At 37.6% G+C, this 19,769-nt stretch overlaps 1 protein-coding gene and 1 pseudogene across 3 annotated transcripts; both read left to right on the top strand.

Annotated features, from left to right (window-relative positions):
• The first annotated feature begins 1,655 nt into the window (after nucleotides 1–1,655).
• LOC147864046 (uncharacterized) lies at nucleotides 1,656–7,084 on the top strand. Of its 3 annotated transcripts, XM_087319665.1 has the most exons (6): nucleotides 1,656–1,868; nucleotides 3,242–3,361; nucleotides 5,554–5,797; nucleotides 5,906–6,098; nucleotides 6,232–6,318; nucleotides 6,407–7,084. In XM_087319665.1, the coding sequence occupies exons 1-6, from the start codon at nucleotides 1,680–1,682 to the stop codon at nucleotides 6,690–6,692; spliced, it is 1,119 nt and encodes a 372-aa protein (XP_087175791.1). In that variant the 5' UTR covers nucleotides 1,656–1,679; the 3' UTR covers nucleotides 6,693–7,084. The 3 variants fall into 3 exon arrangements, with proteins under 3 accessions (XP_087175791.1, XP_087175793.1, XP_087175790.1); XM_087319667.1 differs by having other exon boundaries at nucleotides 3,242–3,308; nucleotides 5,554–6,098; XM_087319664.1 differs by having other exon boundaries at nucleotides 5,554–6,098.
• Nucleotides 7,085–15,546: 8,462 nt separating this feature from the next.
• Nucleotides 15,547–18,551, top strand: LOC147864045 (ABC transporter G family member 10 pseudogene; annotated as a pseudogene).
• Nucleotides 18,552–19,769: the final 1,218 nt, after the last annotated feature.

Below are 19,769 nucleotides of genomic sequence, written 5' to 3'. Positions count from 1 at the left end.
ATCATTTTAGTCACGTATGCAGAAATCTACAAATGAAGATTTTTTTTTTCGAAAAAATAAATTTAATTGGCTTTAGTAACCATAGAAAGCACATGGCTTGACAACTAGTACATCCACTACTAAAAGTCTAAAAAATAGTGACAAGATGGTTCCATTGTTGTATCCACCAATTTATGTGGGACACCTATGTTAAGTGTTGTTGGCCAGTTCGGATGATCAAGTATGAAAAGACTAAGAAACTGTTACGAACCGAACTGAAGCAGTAAAGAAGGCCAAACTTAAAACGACAATAATTATTATTAGTAGTAGCGGTTCACGCCCTGTTCGTAACCACTGATGAACCCTATAAAAAGGGACATGGAAAGCCTGTAAAGAGGAATCGAATAGCCTTGTATCAAGTGTTTTGAATATATAAATATGTTTGTTGATACTCCATCTTTGTGTTCTGTGCCGAAGTTTATATGTGTTGAGTTTTTCCTATGTGTTTTGTTTAGCGTATACGTAACCATTCGATTGTACTCGGCTCGGTTTTAATCTCCACAATCCCCACAGTCACAACAATTCGAGTCATACTGAGTTTGTGCGATCAAATCTCACTAAACAACGTGACACTACCACCCTTCCCCGACCATAAGACCTTGAATCGGATACCAAAGGAACGAGTATCCGACACCATGTTACCCTAAGCCGGTAACACCTTTGGCACGCATGGTGGAAAGCATGTGTCGACTGGCATTGGCACGACAACGAGAAATCATTTGGAGTCGGCAAAGGTTATTCCCTCACGTTCTAGTTTCCCAATGTTTATAATGTATTGTGTTTACAGAGAAAAAATCTTGATAAATAATATATTACTATGCATATGTCGCGTGATCCATTTAATCTCAACATTTTATAGCACTGGTCTTGAATTTTATTTTGTCACTAAACTCCACAGACAAGAAAAAAGAATGTGAGATTAAAGTTATATATTTACTAATCATGGTTACCATCTCGTAGAATCACAACTATAAATTTATCATGGAAGTTCGTACTATGTTAAACAAAGAGAGCGAACCACTAGAATTTTTAATGTTGTGAAAGCGGTATCAAAGAAAGTCTCTCGAATTCTACCATGCTATGAAATGCAACAAACGCGATAATCGCAAAGGATCATAAATTGTTATTTAGGCTTTTTACACGTAAGAAGTGGCTGGTTGGTGTTTGATATGATGAGAATTTGTCTTTGAAAAAAACAAAAACAAAAATACCATTAAGCTCAGGCAACTATGAACCAAAGGCTGGGCAATTATGAACCAAAGGCTTCTTCTATATCTTTGATTGAGGCAATCGGGAACGATCGGAGCGACCAATACATCCGAGTTTTGAAGCAAATCTACCCGAAGAATACCAACACTAGTAGTAGTTAGTAGATAGTAGTTAATAACTTAATAGTTAGAACTTAGTAGTGAGAGGGAGTGCTTGTTAGGATAGTATAGTATGGAGGTCGAGACTTCCAAATTAGGAAACTGTAGTATGTACGGTTTTGGGCGGCTATCCAAAAGTGGAAGGCGGATGTTATTTTATTTCTCCCTTGTGTGGTGCGAATGTTTTTTTATTTATTCCTTCCATTTTCTTTCATTCGCGCTTGAAGAAAAGAAGCTTCGCAGTGACTGAAGGAAGAAACGCGATCTCTTTCGATGGACAGCAGAGCGATGCAGAATCGACGGGCCGAAGCTAAATCCGCGAGGAGACGCGAATCTCCCATCACCTTCTGCAGGACCGTGTCTCCGCTCCTTCTGCTCCTTCCATGGGGTTATTTGTACCTCCTCTCCAGCCCTTCTTGTTCTCCTGTCTCATCTGAAGATGCGCGCATCAGGAACCTGCAGGTATGTATAAGATTGCTCGTCTTATGGCTTTTCAGATTTCCAAATCCCGAACTTGGCTAGAAATTTGTTTCTGCTTTGACCTGAAGAAATGTACGGTATGGTTGGATCACAGTCCATGAAGACATATATGGTTTCTTCAGAGAAGAAATTCCTTTAGAAATATATGGCTATGTATTTCCTTCAGAAAAGGGTATTCACGTAGAAACATATGATCTGGTCGTTTCGTTTTCCTTAAGAGAAGAATTTCTGAAAAAATAAATGGTTGGTTCAAAGAGAATTCATGAACAAACGTGGTTTGATATGGTTGTTTCGTTCTTCATGATGAAATATATTGTCAGATCATTTCTTCAGCGAGGAATTCACGAAGAAATATGCAAATAAATAATATCTTCATGAAGAAATTGTTACATATAATCAATGATCAGCCCCAAGTTGTAAATCTATCCCCATATGTGCTCTTAGAGTGCACATTTTGTGATAGCGCCGCAAATGAGGAGCCACTAGTGTGCAACTCGACCATATGGGTCGATAAGGTGTTAATCTAGGAAACCGTAGATGCGTAGAACACAATGGATTTAGGAAAGAGCGAAATAGGTAATAGGATTGGCTAATCAAGTTAACTAGAATATTTTGTGGGCAAGTTACAATATACTTAGTCTTGAAGTATGTGCCATTGACTTAAAGATAAGTACTATCTATCACTAGCCTATATCTAGGGAGTTGGGTCATATTAAATGACAAGTCAATTGACAGAAAAGGAATATCTCCACTACTATCAACTGACATGCACATTTAATGTTACACTCAGACCAAACAGAGAATATAATCCACTCTCTTATATAGTGGTGTATCGATCATCAGTCCCCACTAATTTTGTAGTGAGCTGGTCCAGATCCCATCTAAGCTCTAAGGTGTGAGCGCATGGGTGAACTACCATTGTGAGCTACTCTCATATGTAATAGAAGTTTTGTTTTCATATATCCATCTCTGTGGTTGTAACTCTATATACCTATCTAATCGATTCTCAATATTTCTAACAGAAATATATGCCTAGATTTTTTCTTCATGATTTTCCTCATGAAGAAATATACTGTCAGATTGTTTCTTCATGAATAATTTTCTGGTTTTCATGAAGAAATATATGGTCAGATCACTTCTTCAGGAAGGCCTTCATGAAGAAATTTTTTGTTAGGTTGCTTCGTCATGGAGAATTGTATGGTTGGATCATGTTGTCAAAGAGGCTTCATGAGGAAATACATGGTCAAATTGTTTCTTCACAAAGAAATATATGGTTGGATAGTTTGTTCAGAGAGGTTTTGTGAATAATCTCTCCACAGCACATTATTTTATGTTTCGGTTTCTGTAATGTGTAGGTAAATACTGATGATGATCAGCTTAAGGCTATGGTGGTGGCAGATCTTCACCTTACTGGACCAGGAAGTGCGTGGTTCGATCGTAGTGTCAGAGAATCGTTCATGGAGTTTTCCTTCCATGTAGCCATATATTATGTCTTGGTTTATTTAATATGTATACCTGCCTATGTGGTTTTCTATTAGATTTCATGAATTAGATCTGTTTGTCTTGTCACATGATACGTATTAATGGTTGTTCACATGTATGTATGAGCTCTAGTCTAATTTAGAAATAAATAGGCAGCATTTACTATTGTCCATGGAGTTGAATATGACTGAAGGCCCAAAGGAGACATTTTCGTGTAGTGTTTGTGGAGGTGATAAGTGACTATTAATTCTCTAGGATTTTTACTAATTAACATTGCAATTAAGAGACCACATTGTGTTTGGGAAATGGGATAGATCATGAATGAAATTTTGAAAAAAGCAAGCTCGAATCCATTTTAAGGATAATCATTCATGAAAATGCAAGCTTCAATGTGTGACCAATGCCCAAACACTCAAGTAGAATTTGACAGTCACGTTCTTGCCCCATACATAGTATCAAACTCCACTCCAGTGTCCCACTATCACATTTCTCATTGAAGAGGTTTTATAGATCACGGTAAACAAGTTAAAAAAAAAAAAGAAAAAGTTAATTGTACCTAAACTATCTAGCTTCCCTATGTAACTAGTCTGTAATCTTAGTACAATGATATTGGAACCATGGATTTTACATAGTCTATAATAATAATGTAGGAAGATCAGCCTATGAACACTTTCATAGCATGATTGGCTCATCCACTGGAGCTTATATTATTGGAAAAAGTTCTTAAGGGGAGCAGCTGTAGCAAATATGAACGATCATATGGTTGTTCAAAGATTAAAGCACTTAAATGGTATTCGTGTTGGAACTCAACCTCAGGCGGAGAGAATATGTTATTTTGTAGAAAAGGTTGGAATCTACCATGGACGAGGATTGAACCTTTTAAATGCTTAAAATGTAGTATGGTTCAACGCTTTACAATCTTTTGGCAACAAAGCTTGAGATTGGTCAAGTGCAACTGCCAAAGTGCAGATAATATAATAACCCTCTGCCAAGAGAGAGACTCTCATCCTCATGTCTCCTGCATTGAGATGACAAAGAAAATTCAATTGTATGTCAAACTTGCCTTGGTAATTTTGCAAAATGCTACTTTAGAGGCACTCAAGCAGACGATGGCATTTGAGACTGTGCAGACTAGGTTTCATATACCTCATGGATATGATGATCATATGTGGCCATCATTTTCTGCTTTAACTATTCTTGTGGTCCCTATTCTGGAATCGGTGGCAGATTAACCAGGGACAGAATGATTATTTGATCATAAAAAATCGACTCGCATGGTGCACATAATCACATCCATAAAATCTGATTGAAGATAGAGCTTAGTGGTGAAGTTATTGCTGTCATTGCACATTATATGATGGTGGCATGGACGGAAGATTGCAACTCATCTTTGATTTTGTGCAAGGGTGGCCATGTTGAGGGGTTACATTTGGGCATGGTGCCTTTGAAAAGCTGACATTTCAGATGGTACATGTTTTTTTTGTAAAATGATTTAGGAAGATGCAAGCACAAATTCCTTACATGCTCAGTTGCTAAAGCCATTTAGATTGTTGTGTAGTACATTGGGTGTCGTTACTTAGGAAAATCTTGTCACCCTTTCATTGGGTTTTCGCTCAGGGAGATAGAGCTTTACCCTCCCCATCATATAAGGTAGCATTTGACTACATTGGATATTGGGGTCTATGGCACAATTGGAATATGAGAAATTGGTTCTTGTTTAATGGTCTCCGTGGAGTACTACAGCAAGGATGCTGAATGAAAGGAACATTGATTTGGCAAATTTCTTAACCGAGCTGTACTGGCACCTTGATCTCTGTGGATTTGCCTTCATGGAATTTAATCTTACTGCATTAGATATTCGGGTCTATGGCATAATTGGAATATGAGAAATTGGTTTTTGTTTGATGGTCTCCATGGAGTACTACAGCAAGTATGTCGAATGAAAGGAAATTTGATTTGGCAAATTTCTTAACCGAGCTGTACTGACACCTTGATCTTGTGGGTTTGCCTTCATGGAAGTTGATCTTAGAACATATTAGAGGGTTTATCTTGCCATAAAATCCTCACCATTGTAGTATGGATAGCAAGTTTTATTTGTATTATCATGTTGTTTTAATATATACACTACTTTTATGGGCAAATGAAAATAATAAAAGAGCGAGAATGAGAGAAATTTCTTCTGCAGAGAGCATATATAATGCTAAAGCCTCACACATTACTTATACTTGGAGATCTCTCTGATTGGGGAAGGAAGTCCACAGATGAGCAGTGGAAGTCGGTTGTGCATCGTTTTATAAAGGTTGCGAAACCTTTTCTTGGATTGCCATATCATGTGTCTGTTGGTAATCACGACATAGGAGACTTCTACCAGGTAACTCCAGCCTTGATACATCGATTCTCAAGATCCTTCCCTGGGTTAGATGAAACAGGTAGCTCTACTATTATGATAAAAAATGTCTCCTTTGTGTCTCTCAATGCAATGGCTCTTGCTTGTGATGGTTGTCCCATGCATGCTTCCATGCAAAATGTTGTGGAAGATGTGAAAAAGAATTTGCAATTCCCAACTGTTAAAGGACTCAGTGCAAGCAGATTTCGAAAACCGATATTACTCTCGCATCTTCCATTATATAGGGAAGATGAAAGCGTATGCAACACTTTAGACATCCCAAGATGTGCTCCATGGCATGAACTAGAGGGAGATTGTTTGCCATTATTTACTTCGAGTCAAAGGTAAAGTGATGATGTTTAGATTAACATGAAGACCAAACTTCCATGATTCTTTTATTGATGAATCAGGAAAGAAAGAGCTCAAATCCTAGAGAACTATGGTTATAGCTGTTAGCTGTGTGTGTTGTTTTTACAGGCCTCTTAAGTTAACAACTTACAGGAGTATGATGGACATGCTGTCCATCAACACTTCAAGATATTTGGTCTCAACGTTAAGACCAAGGTGAGTCTGACCTACATACCTCTTTGTTCATTAATGAGTTGGGTTATTTTCCTTGGCATCATTATGTTATCTGATTGCTTTTGTGCAGTTTGGTTTTGAGTGCACATGCACACCATTTCTGTGATAGGCTCTTTGAAGATGGCACGAGAGAGGTAACTGTCTCTACCTTCACATGGCGAAATAGAGATGATCCAAGTTTTCTTCTTGTATATGTGTACAAAGATGGATCCCACAGTATCGATCAATGCTTCTTACCTCGAGAATCCTTTACCATGCTGCTCCTTCTTATCTTAGGAGCTGCCATTATAGGATTATTAATTTTGGGCATCTCTCAATGTCGAGTGAAACTGAGGACAGAAATCAGGTTGCACTAAATCTATGTGAAAACAGAAATATATTGCTTAGGATAGATGCATATATGAAGAAGACACATCATGTGGTAGTTCAGGGTATGTCTATGTTCATATGTAAGGAGGAAGACAAAATCTACCTTTGAGCTGGTGGTTACCATCATATGTATGTTTCTTTAAGGAGAAAACTGTTGGAGAAAAGTTTTTTTTAAAGTCTATCCCCCTCGCTATTGGGAACAAGGCTGCATTCAGTACTACCATTCTTTATAAAGGCACATTTTTGTTTTACTTTTCCTTCAATCATAAGAGTTCAGAACCCTAAGCTACCTTTGAGTTGGCATTTGGTGATATAAATAAGGACGCTTGAACTCCAATAACTATATATGCATATTGTGAAAGAAAATCATAAGTTGACATAGTTGGTTTCGTATAAAGACAGCAAGTTGTTGTGTTATATCTTGATGTTTCATTGATTTCATCACCAAGATTAAATAGTGGCAAAATTATTGCTCATTTAACCCTTGATCATGCAACGAAACTGTAGTTAGGAAGGGAGAAAGGCACATTCTTTGTAGCAATTCCAACATCATAAAATTGCATACCATGTAATGGTGAATTAATGTCATTGAGATCTTGACAAGTTGTTTTTGCCCAAATTTCTGAGATATCCACAAATTATGGAACATTGTTGAGACATCTTTGTAAAATAAATTATTCACATGTTCATGGTTAAGAAAAATCACATTTGAAGAACATAAATTTGTAGAAGATACAATGTTTTTGCACACGATGATAAGGTTTGTTTATGGTCCATTTAACGTACTATTAAGCTTTTGCTTAAGCCTTAGATAGTTCTAGCTTGGATCTTGCTATTATTTCAATTGTACAACATCAATATTTTTTGGGCGGAGATTGGCATTCTATTGGTTGTATATATTGCAATTGTATGTTAGAAGTTTGACCCATCTCTAAATGTGTGTAAATTTTTATACTTTAATATAATATTATGATAATTCCAAGCAACTTCCATGTTTTGAGGATTTTATGACTTGTAAAGTAATCTAAGATGTAGTAAAGAAACAACCCTTCTCACATGTTAACTACAAGAAAATTCCAATGAAACAAATTATCTTAGGGAAGTATGTGCATGTCAAATTACTAGTGTGACTCTAATCCTCTCTCCTCGGATCAAGAATCCATGGATGGTGGTTTTAAGTTGTGAAATTACAACTTTAGGTTGGCTATTAGGGTTACCTTAATTTGTAATGATTTGATATGTCAATTTTGTTCGTATCTTAATGGGTCTTGACATCAAATCGTATGTAATTGACATTGATATTGATTATTCATTCTTTTAACAAATCTATGGTAAGAAAATATGGATAAAGAACATTCTCCTAGAAGTTGAATATCTAGCTATAACAATCTTAATGCATCGTTAGTAATATAGCATTTACTTGCACTTATGGAAGCCTTGCAAGATGACATGGGACGAAAAGCATATCATCTCTTCTACCTATAGTGGTCAAGACCTTGATAGAAAAGGCATAATATCTTAGTCATGATAGTGGGAATTTAATTTTAGTTTACATCAACTGATCTAACGGCAAGAAGATACCTATCTGTCTATCTATCTATCTATTTGTGTGTATATGTGCACGTGCACGTGCACACACACACACACACACACACACACACACACACACACACAACCCTTTTGGACATGAACATGGAAAATGTTCATCATATCTTGTTAAAGCATGTTTGGTAGCAAGGCGTCTATAATCAAGAAATTGAAGCTTTTACCGTTTTATCAAGTTAATGACATAAATTCCATCATAGAAGACTTGGCATGAATATTGTTGAAATGGGGGGGAGAGGGAGAGGGAGGGGAGGAAGTTTTAACTACTCTAAGGTTTGTCGTGATTTTATGAATTGGATATAGGTGTCTTTCTATTCTCATATTTACATTAACTTGTATCTACTACAGCAGATACAAGTACATAGTATATAGTAGATGTATCATAATTAAATAGCTAGATAGTACTAAGTACATAGTAGTAGATGCCAATAATTTAAATAAAATTTGTCCTCATAGTTTTAGCTACATCCCCTTTCCAAGCTACTAGAAATTGTAGATACATTGTTTTCTCTTACAATGAAACTTGCATATGGTATTAGTGATGAGTAAAACCCCTTTTTCATGTCATTATCTCCACTAAACCCATCATTTGATGTGAGGACACCTTGTGCATTAATGCTTGTATGTGTTAAAGCTATACAAAATGTTGTATGACGCCAAGCATATATGTAGTTACTAGTAATATATTAATCAATTGTACCAGAATTCACTCAATTGAAATACGACTAAAACAAAATCTTTGAATTGGTGCATCTAGGTTTTGACAAATATAACGTATCGATGTGCATACAAATGCCTAGTTTTGTGTTAACATTGATTACTAATGCATGTATGTATACTAACATGACACTATAGATTTATTTTGTCAAGTACAGGTTGCAACCTTTATTGTACTTGACAATACAAACTTAAGTTGTGATATATTGAGTTTGAAGTGACTATGGATTTACAGGTTATTGAATACTAAAGTTCATGGACATTTAAAAGATAACAAGTAATTCACATTTAGGAAATTCTATTATGTTTGACAATTACATCACATTTTACATGATTGTTTGGGCATTTATATCTCCCTTTCAACACTCGTTGTAGTGTGTCCTCACAATGTTTTTTGGTGATGCTCATGTTCATAATTTATACCCATTCAAACAATCGATCAATCCATCATATCCATTCCAATGTTCCAAACATTAATGATTCACAAGAGAGGAGTGGCGTGAGGACACATACATAAGACTTTGGCTTTTGATAATTGATTACAAAAAATAAAAAGGATGGAGACTTGTAGGCACTACACACATTAACCCAAGGGAACCACAAAAAACATTAAAACATTTGTCGCATCTAAAGCAACTTAGGCATCAAGATTGCATTTTTTTGAGCTTTTGTTAGGGTGAAATGGTGCATACAAAGTGAGTTGTTGATGATAATACATAGGACAAATAATGCAACTACGCAGGGCTAAGAAGGGAAAAGAGGATACTACAAGAACTAGAGGCATAGAGGGAAACAATTGATTAGGGGAGATTTTCTCAAATGCATTTAGTCTTATGTATGAATCCACAAACGACAAAAGTGATGGAACATGACACACTCGGGATGGTGGAGTAAGCCTAGGTGAAGAAGAAAGGATTCCTTACAACATTATCAACTATTTGATATGCAATGAACAAATAGGCGTGAAAGGTTGGATAGAAATGACAGTGAATCAATGACCGAGAGTGAGAGGGAGTCACGGGTGCATTTGGGGAGTATGCTAAAAATATTGTACAACTATTTTTCAAAATATTGTGTTTGGTTAAAAGAGATTCATCATGAGAGGCTCAAAATGTTTCATACTTTCTTTGTGGTTGTGTGTGTGCATGGGGTGAAGTGACAAATTATCTTTCTCACCTCATCCTCTCCATCCTTGCGTTATTTGATTCTTCTCAATCATCTTTACCTTCGTCTTTTGTTTAAAAAGAAGAAGGAGATAAAAGATAAGAGTCACGGGCTTCACCTCTTCACCTCCATCGAATCATTTCTAGCCTCAAATAATGACTGTCCATCTCTGTCCGTTTCTTCATAGCCACATTCTCTTTTTTAACATTTCACACATTTTTACTCCATATTCCAAGGCTCCTAGGACATCCCAACATTTTTTTACAATGTTTTCTAAGGCTCACATTTCATAGTCACCATTGACCACATGATTGTTCCATAATTACACCAATACCGAGCCCAACCATGGATGCAACTTTCTTTTTGATCATTCCAACATCACCACAAGTCAGCATTTACCTTATGTATTATTGCTATTTCTTCTTCTCCTTCTTTGTCGTCTTGGACTTCTCTCATTCTCTTGTTGTCATGGGTTCTCATAGAGTCATATACTCCCTTCCCCCCCTTCCTTAAGAAAATCATTTAATATAAACTAACAATTATTTACTCATACAAAAAGTTGTTTTGCTGAAATTTGTCAGGTGCACATGTTGTTCGAACGATAAGTTTTTGTCCATAATGGCTCAATGGATAAATTGATATAAGCTCAAATCCGTTACGATATTGTTGTCGAAGTATGATTATAACATTCACGATAAGGTCAAGTAAGAGATTGCGATCACTCAATGAATATTGTACTAGGTATGTTGTACATATTTTTTATTTACCAAAGCAAGGGAGTGTTCTAGTTTAGATTCCATGTTAATGACCATATTCTCATTTAAAGTAGATTCACGTCCATATATTTTAAAAACAAATTATCCCAAAATATAGATGATTGATGCATCACATATGATTCATGAAGAAACGATTTTCATTGGTTAGTGGAATGTTCTACCAACCTTTAGTTTTGACATTACAAATACATATGAGTGCCAAATTCTTCGATGTTTATTGAAAAGGCAAAAACTTCTAGCACGCATCTAGACATTTTCAACACCACTAACACAAACTATGCAACAATCAAATCAAGAACCACTTACTTTTTTATCACATTCAAAAAAATTGCTTAATAATATTGATAATCACTCAAGCGTGACTTGGAGGTAAATATATGAAACTTTGATGTAATTAGTAAAGAGGTTGAAGTTTTGAAGTCGCAAACATCATGGTATGCTTTTATGAGATATGTGTTTTTTTCTGGAATTGCAAATTCAGTGTATACTTCACATACACATGTAGGTGGAAATCCTTTGATGTAATTCATCAATCACGACACACCCTTCCATCGATGTAGACATAACCTTAAAATTATAAATCAAAGCTCAACCTTTACATATGTCTCCAGAAGTTCGATGTTCAATCACATGTGAATATATGAAGTTTTTGTCCTTCCTACTAGGTTAATGGTTTGGAAATGAGCCTTCATAGAGTTAGTTGCGTCTATCAAGATGGTATAAAACATCAACAAAAGACAAGCATATGGATATGTCAATAAAAGAAGCTTTAATTATACAAGATACCATGCATTATAGTGATACAAACATCTCTTTCCATGAATACAAGTTTACAACCATATAGGTTACAAAAAGATCATTGAGAAAAGGTTTAAGGAAACATAAAGCATTCATACATACCATAAACACATGCGCCAAAATTTGATGTAGTAGTGATTAGGTACTTAACAATGTTTTGCATATTGACGTGAGAAATGAATATTGAGCATAGAAAGCATTAAAAAATCAATTGAAAGAAAATTGCCAATTTTCAAGCTACAAAGAGGCCATGAAAAAGGTACAAAAAACTAAACAAAAAAAGCAACGCTACCAATGAAAGCGTTGATATAGCGTAAACACGCAATTTAGTTTCTACATATCAATAACAAAATGAATGATATCACTCCCAAGGGAAAAAGGGATCTTAATAACTTCATACATTGATATGGTGTAAAATGCACAATTGTGTTTACAAATGTCAATGATAAACTGAAATCTAGCTCTTCCAATAGATAGAAAGATGATAATGTCATGAAGGATTTGCATGTAGATATTCAATGCAAAATAGTGACGGTAATGTTCCTTGGGTGTAGTGAGACAAAGTGCCTTGATTAGGCCATGGAGTTGGAAGAAGGCATTCACCTCAACTTAAAAGAACCAAAACATGACTCGTGACATAATAGTTCCTAATTGTCATTAATTCTTGATTATTTTCTATTATTTGGCCAACCCCAAAGAGAGGAAGAGGATGAAATTATTGTATCGTTGCTTGAGAAAGGATTGACCAAGAGCACCGAGAGAAATATAGCTCTTTGAGGTATTTTGGAGTATTTCCCTATGTAAAACATTGTTCTTATTTTAATGAAATGTATAGGAGGTAGTCTTCACTAAGAATTGATAACTAAAGCTCATTTGAATAGATATATGTACTACTAGGTTTTGTAGGTTGTAGGAATGAATGATCATTTGTTTGTTACACAAGAATCCCCTAGGTGGCTAAATACAAAGGGCTTCCAACACTCAAACATGACGATCAATAAGAAGCATGGTACACAAATACCTATCTCATCCCACTTCGTATTAAGAAGGCCAAAACACATTTTACATCAAAATAGTGAAGCCAAACGGGTTAACAAACAAAACACGTGGAATTATAAGGACTAGTAGTTTTGAATGGTGAAGGAAATAAGACAACAACTAGTCTCAATAAGTGGTTATATAAATATCTAAATAAACGACATGTACATACTAAAGTAGTTATAATCAACTAAAATGAAGGATCATAGGAAGGGATGTTAAGAATATGTGAATGGTTGTAAGATGATGGTATTGTTGTAGGAAATCTATTCAAGCATGCAATAATATTTCATGGTTGTTATAATTTGAATTCATCATCGATATAAGCTATTTTTCTTTTTGTCGATTGTGTCTTGACTCTCTTTTTTTTCCCAAAAAAACTCCTTCCATCGGTTATAAAAATTTACAAATGAGAGTGTTATATACAAATCCCTGTAGGGACGCGATAGTTCCACCTTATGTGGATGCCAACTGACTCAAGAAAGGGAGAGTACGACCATTGTTGGATGAATGCTAGTCGTCTTTCAACTCCATCGGATCCACCCATGATGCCTTCATATTGGCTCTTTAGAGTGGCTACAACTTCACTACATATCTCTTGCATTAACATTACGGGATGCACAGTTTGGTTGGAGAAGACCAATCTACACTACTGTTTCCATTGAAACCCCCCGCCATGTTCTTTGGTTCTCTGGGCAGTCCCATAGAGCGTGTCAGATTGATTTTGTTGCATTTGGGCACGCCACACAATTAGGAGAGCTAAGGTTCCCACACTGCCACGCTCCAACCGGTAGTGACTTATGTGTTAATAGCCATTGGAACGTGGTAATTCACCTAGTGTGTTGTTGTTTCCAGATTTTATGCCAAAACTTAGTGATAATTGTATGAGGAACATGATATGTTTGAGTATAAATTGTGGTTAAGTAAGTTAATAAGTAAAGGAATAAAGTTTTTGATGCCAACAATATAAAGTTCCATATAAGAGCAAAAATGGTTTAGTTGTTGCCTAAATGACCTAAATTGCCTATATAAGAACCTAGATTGTTTTTCTATCATAATCACCTTAGTCAACATTAGATAGGGCTTCATGAATAGTTGCAACATGTGTTTGAAATAATATTAAGATAAAATTAAGGTATATTATACAAATTCATGAATTCATGGGTTTACATTGAAATATTTGCAAAACATAATATGTTGCCTTCTAAATTGGACAACATCATAAAACTCGAAGTTGATCTACGTTAGGACATTTTCTAGAGGATTAGGTTCATCTTATACAATTAAGATATGTAACTTCAACAATCATATACAAGTAGGTCAAGCTACCGAGGTTTGAAGAGCACAAAGATTCCATCCATTACTTAGCATGTGCTATTTCAAAAACTTACAATCTTCTTGTTTGTTTACAAAAGAGAGTCACTTGTGAGCCGATGAGCAACACATCGAAATGCATTATGGACACCATATAAGTCGACAAAATGTTGAATTTCTGCACACATAACATGTATAGAAATAGATTTTGTAGCCTATGTCATTGAATCATAGGCATGAACTATGTATATGATAATTCTTTTTATTTATTCCCTACAAAAAATGTGACCTTTGTTATGAGAATTTGTTTGAAGACATGCTAAGTAAGAGACTCCAACTTAAAAGAAAACCTTGAGTGACGATAAGTAAACATATGACTCAAAGTTACAAATAATCCTGAAGTTGGAATACTCCCAAGATCTATTGTTATGTGTGAAATTCGTATAATAGTGAATTGTCCTATTATAGATTATAGCATGAGAGTTATTCTAACATTTTTGGTATGTCGACTCCATTTAGAGTGTTGTATCCATTTACTTTGATACGTGCCCTACAATCTTATCGTTTTTATGAATAATCTAGCGCAAAACCCATTCTTCCTATTGATTGGAAGGGGCGTAAATAGGCCTACATAATTACAATGGGATGGGGTAGCCTTATTACACCATGCTTGACAAAGATAGTGACAATATCCTTGGTTCAATACATATAAAAGGTTTATTCCCACATGAAGAATCATATTTCCTCCTCCCCTTGGTTTGTGGGAATAATGATGAGAAGGGCAGATAGTTAGTTTGGATGAGTACAAAATTTTATAATCACCAAAGGTCATGAAGATCAAATGAACATTGCACTAGTTAATAACCTTGAAGCCATTCATCATTATGGTGCTTCTGCATGATTCCAATGCGGAGCATTTAAAAGAACTCCACGACTTCATAAATTTGTCCATAAGAAAACTCTTGGACAATTACAAGGCCTATTTGCATAATGGCACACCCTAAAGGCATCAAGAACAAAAGGGCTTGTCTTGTCATTTTAATTTCACGTAATGAGTTACCGTTTGTCGGTAGTGTATTTTAAACACATTCAACAAATGCATGGGACCCGAAGATAATGTAAGTTTTCCCTATGGGTGTTTTAAAACTACCAAGTCCTTAACTACCCCAAGCCATGCCAAAAGTGTTTGTCGCCCATGTGTGTGCATGTATGAAAGTAAAAGCTTGTTAGGTTCTATTTGAAAGAATATAACCCAAGGAATGCTCATGACATATTTACACACACACACACACACACACACACACACACACACACACACATGACGTGGGTACTAAGAAGAGTGTACTAGGATTTTACCATGAGCAAGTTGGGTAAACTTAAGGTATGCTCGTGAACGTCTAATTGTACATGGACAATAAATAGAGAGGAATACATCCTTTTGAGAAAGAGAAAGGGGGATCCACAAGATGGTGTGGGGTTCAAATCCAAACACGCACTTGGGTGTTAACATGTGTGTATGTATTATAATTTATATTTCTTCTATATATTACAATGAAAGACCCCATACTATGAGTAGTAAGAAGTAGTTAAATTTTCTTCTCTACTTCTATCTATCTCAACCTCTACCTTTAGCCATGTCTAGTGCTCCACTATCATGCATGAATGGCAAGTCGAGCAATGATCCTCATGATAAGCATGTTATCCCTAGCCTTGATCAAATTGGCAATGGCAAGCCCCTCCAGATGGCGCTAGATATGCTGGATCGACTCGACCCTCACCATACTACTAATAATAAGGATTTAGTTCCCGATACCTTCGAAATCCAAGCAATCAACCTCTCCTACAAAGCACCCGCACAAGTGTCCCTAGGCGACCAAGTAACAAGGTTTTGTAAGAAATTAAGTGTCACCTCATCCTCACTAAACCATAGTGAGATTAGAGCTACCAATGATGATAGTAAGGACATGCAAATGTGTGACAATGCAGCCACAAACAACAACAACAACAACAACAACAACAACAGTAGATGGATAGTGAAGAATGTGAGCTTCAGAGCAAAGTCTGGACAAGTGTTGGCCATAGCTGGGCCTAGTGGGGCAGGCAAGTCCACCCTCTTGGAGCTCCTGGCGGGGAAGATTCGGCCGACCAGCCCGGCCGAGAGCATCCTCGTGAACCGAACCCCGATGAATGTAGCCGCATTCCGACGGATCTCCGGGTACATCCCACAGAGCGATGCTCTATTCCCGCTCCTCACGGTCCGGGAGACGCTACTCTTCAGCGCGCAGCTGCGCCTCCCGAATTCGGTGGCGTCTTCGGGGGCGGAGAGGGAGCGGAGGGTGAGGGACCTAATGGTCGAGCTCCGGCTGGAGCACGTGGGGGATTCACGCATAGGGAATGAGAGCGTGCGCGGGATCTCGGGCGGGGAGAGGAGGAGGGTCTCGATCGGAGTGGACGTCATCCACGACCCCGCGGTCTTGTTGCTCGACGAGCCGACCTCGGGCCTCGACAGCGCGTCCGCACTAAATGTGGTGGAAATGCTACACTCCATGGCGAAGGCGAGGTCGAGGACCATCATCTTGAGCATACACCAGCCCGGGTACAAGATCATTCAGCTCATCCATTCCTTCCTGGTCTTGGCCAATGGCATGGTCGCGCACCACGGCACATTACAGTCGATGCAGCGCGAGCTCATCGCGTCGGGCCACCGGATACCCCCCCATGTGAATGCTTTAGAATTCGCTATCGAGGCCATCGCATCTTCGAGCTACGGTCCCCTGCCATTGCCCCAAAAGATGCAATACATTACCGTTGTCCCTGGCCCCGTCAAGAAAGCCGACCGGTCGATTCCCTTGATCGACCACCTGGCTATGTCCCCGAGAGTACCGAATGCAATGCTGGTGTCCGGCCCAACAACAAAAGGGGATCGGGAAGCCGCTACACACCTGAGCATGCCTGCGTTCGCACGCGGACACTTGAGCGAAGTGGCCATATTGTCGCGACGGTTCGCGAAGAACGTGTTCCGCACGTACGAGCTCTTCACCGCACGGACATTGCAAGCCCTATTCGCAGGGATCGCTCTAGGGACACTCTACATAAACGTGGGTAACAATGAGCGCGGAGTTGCGGAGCGCCTCGGCTTCTTTGCGTTCACACTCACGTTCCTCCTGTCGTCGACCGTGGAGGCGCTCCCCATATTCCTACAAGAGAGGCAAGTGTTTGTGAGGGAGACATCAAGGGGGGCATATAGGATCTCATCCTATTTGGTGGCAAACTTTGCTATCTTTGTGCCCTTTCTACTATTGTTGGCCTTGCTCTTCACAATCCCAGTGTATTGGTTGGTAGGCCTAAACCCAGAGCCAGAGGCATTTGCCTTCTTTGTCCTCATAGTGTGGCTAGTGCTCCTAACAGCCAACTCCTTTGTGGCTTTCTTTGGGGCCCTTGTCCCAGACTACATTATGGGCAACTCTATCATATCAGGGTGTATGGGGGCCTTCTTCTTGTTTTCTGGATACTTTATTGCCAAGCAAGACATGCCCCCTTATTGGAGATTCATGCACTATATCTCTCTCTTTAAGTACCCCTTAGATGGTCTCCTCATCAATGAATACAACACGGGGCCCTTCTCGGACCATAAGTGCTTTGGGCCGATATTGGCCGGTGGAGTCTGCACCTTCACGTCCCATGATGTGCTCGCACAACTAGGCCTTCAAGACATCTCTAAATGGTGTACCCTCCTCATGATGGTCACCTTCATTTGCTTCTATCGCCTCCTTTGTTACATGGTCCTTCGTTTCAAGGTTTGTCGAAGGGAGCGGTGACTTTTGGCGTAATTGTCCCTCGATCTCCTACTAGTGTGTGTTAAGGGTTGAAAGTTCCTGACCTTCGTTCAACTTTTAAGTTTGTTTGTAATCCCAAACCCCCCTTTCCCCCCCCTCTCGTCTTCCAACTTTTGTTCAACAAAGACGAGTTATCAACTCTTGCACTAAAAAGTTGTCGCATTTCTCTTGGTTACCTTATAATGTACATCAAGAGCCTTCTCAACCACCTTGCCAAAATGGTCAAATTCCTTCAATCTTCCTTATTTCGATCATCATGTACATGAAGGGGCCTGTGTAGGTATCAAACTAAAATGGCCATGTTCCGCAAATCTTCCTTGTGTTCATCATGTATATCACTACTTACTATTAAATTGGGCAAATTCCTCGAATTTTCCATATTAGCTCGTCATGTGTGTGGGACTTTCTCTTGAATATATCTAGATCCCCCCACCCCTTCTTTTATGTTAACTTATCTCATTATGCCTTGTAAGTTGTCAACAATCGCAAGAGAATGAGAAGATTCCTTCAATCTCTTTGGATGTTGGCTCACTATGTACACAGTTTATGTTTCAATCCATCCCAAGACATTTTCATCATTTAAAATATTTATCGTCAATTGATTTTGTTGCTCCATGAAATTTTCTTTCTCAAGTTAATTTCTCACTTGCATTTGTTCACTTTCTTTGTAAACTCGGGAAGTTCTTCAATATGTTTTCCAAAGGACATTCTTTAGTGGATTTAGCGTATGTTAATTTCAAGTTAATTTATCAATTGCATTCACTTGCTCACTTTGTAAACATCAAGCATGTTTTGCAAAGGACATTCTTTGGTGGATTTAGTGTATGCTAATTTCAAGTTAAATTATGAATTGCATTCGCTTGCTCGCTTTGTAAACATCAAGCATGTATAATTTACTAAAGCAACCTCCATTATGTTTTTCAAGGGATTGTCTGGGGTGGATTTTGTGTCAAGCTTAACAATGATAACCTAACATTAAGGACATTGATTTCATTGTGTATTAGAATTTCTGTTTCTCATACTTTACCAAAATAGTTGACATCATGAATATCCTTTCACCTTCCAACATGTGGAAGATCTCATAGAGCTTTCAAGTGATGCTATGAATTATGTAGTTATTGAGGAAAGAGTAATGGACCCATGAAGGAAGAAGTGGAACTTAAAAGGAAAAAATTAGAATATCACATTACAAACATCAATCCCGAATGTTGGGTTCTATGGATCGTATTCAACTTTACCTCTATATATAGTAGGGCATGTAAGATATGCAATGAAGGCCTAGTAGGGGATGAGTATCACTTGCTTTTTACATGCTCTGTATATAGTGCAATTTGTGATTTAGCTATGACGATATATTAAGAGGGGGTGATGACTTGAGTGTCACAATAAATAGAACACCTAGAAGGTTGAGCTCACATATGTATGCCTTATTCACACATCGAAACTTGACGCTTCAAAGTATGAATATCCCTTCTTAGGAAGGAGACACGCCTCAAGATAACTTTTGTATTTAGGTTCCATGGATCAATCAATATTAGCCTCTCTATGTACACTAAAAATATCTATCTATCTTACATATTTATCATTCGATGTGTCAAAAAGTAATCTCACTATTGTAGAGGTGACAAACGCTCTTGAGTTAACTCGTCGGTCATACACTTAATTTTTCAAGCATCAACCAATTTGATTTAACGTGCCTTTCTTCTTGTATGCCTTTGTAACATTGCAAGTTATTGAATTTGCATTAGGTTTCTATTTGCCCACAACACTCAACGTTGCAAACATAAAATGTGATCTTTATTCTACATTTGTGGCA

The sequence above is a fragment of the Azolla caroliniana genome, unplaced genomic scaffold (genome assembly GCF_043228905.1).
Source record: "Azolla caroliniana isolate FFs.n. ecotype wild unplaced genomic scaffold, voAzoCaro1.0.p SCAF_5, whole genome shotgun sequence".
Lineage (NCBI taxonomy): Eukaryota > Viridiplantae > Streptophyta > Polypodiopsida > Salviniales > Salviniaceae > Azolla > Azolla caroliniana.
This window is presented reverse-complemented; position numbering and strand designations above follow the sequence as displayed.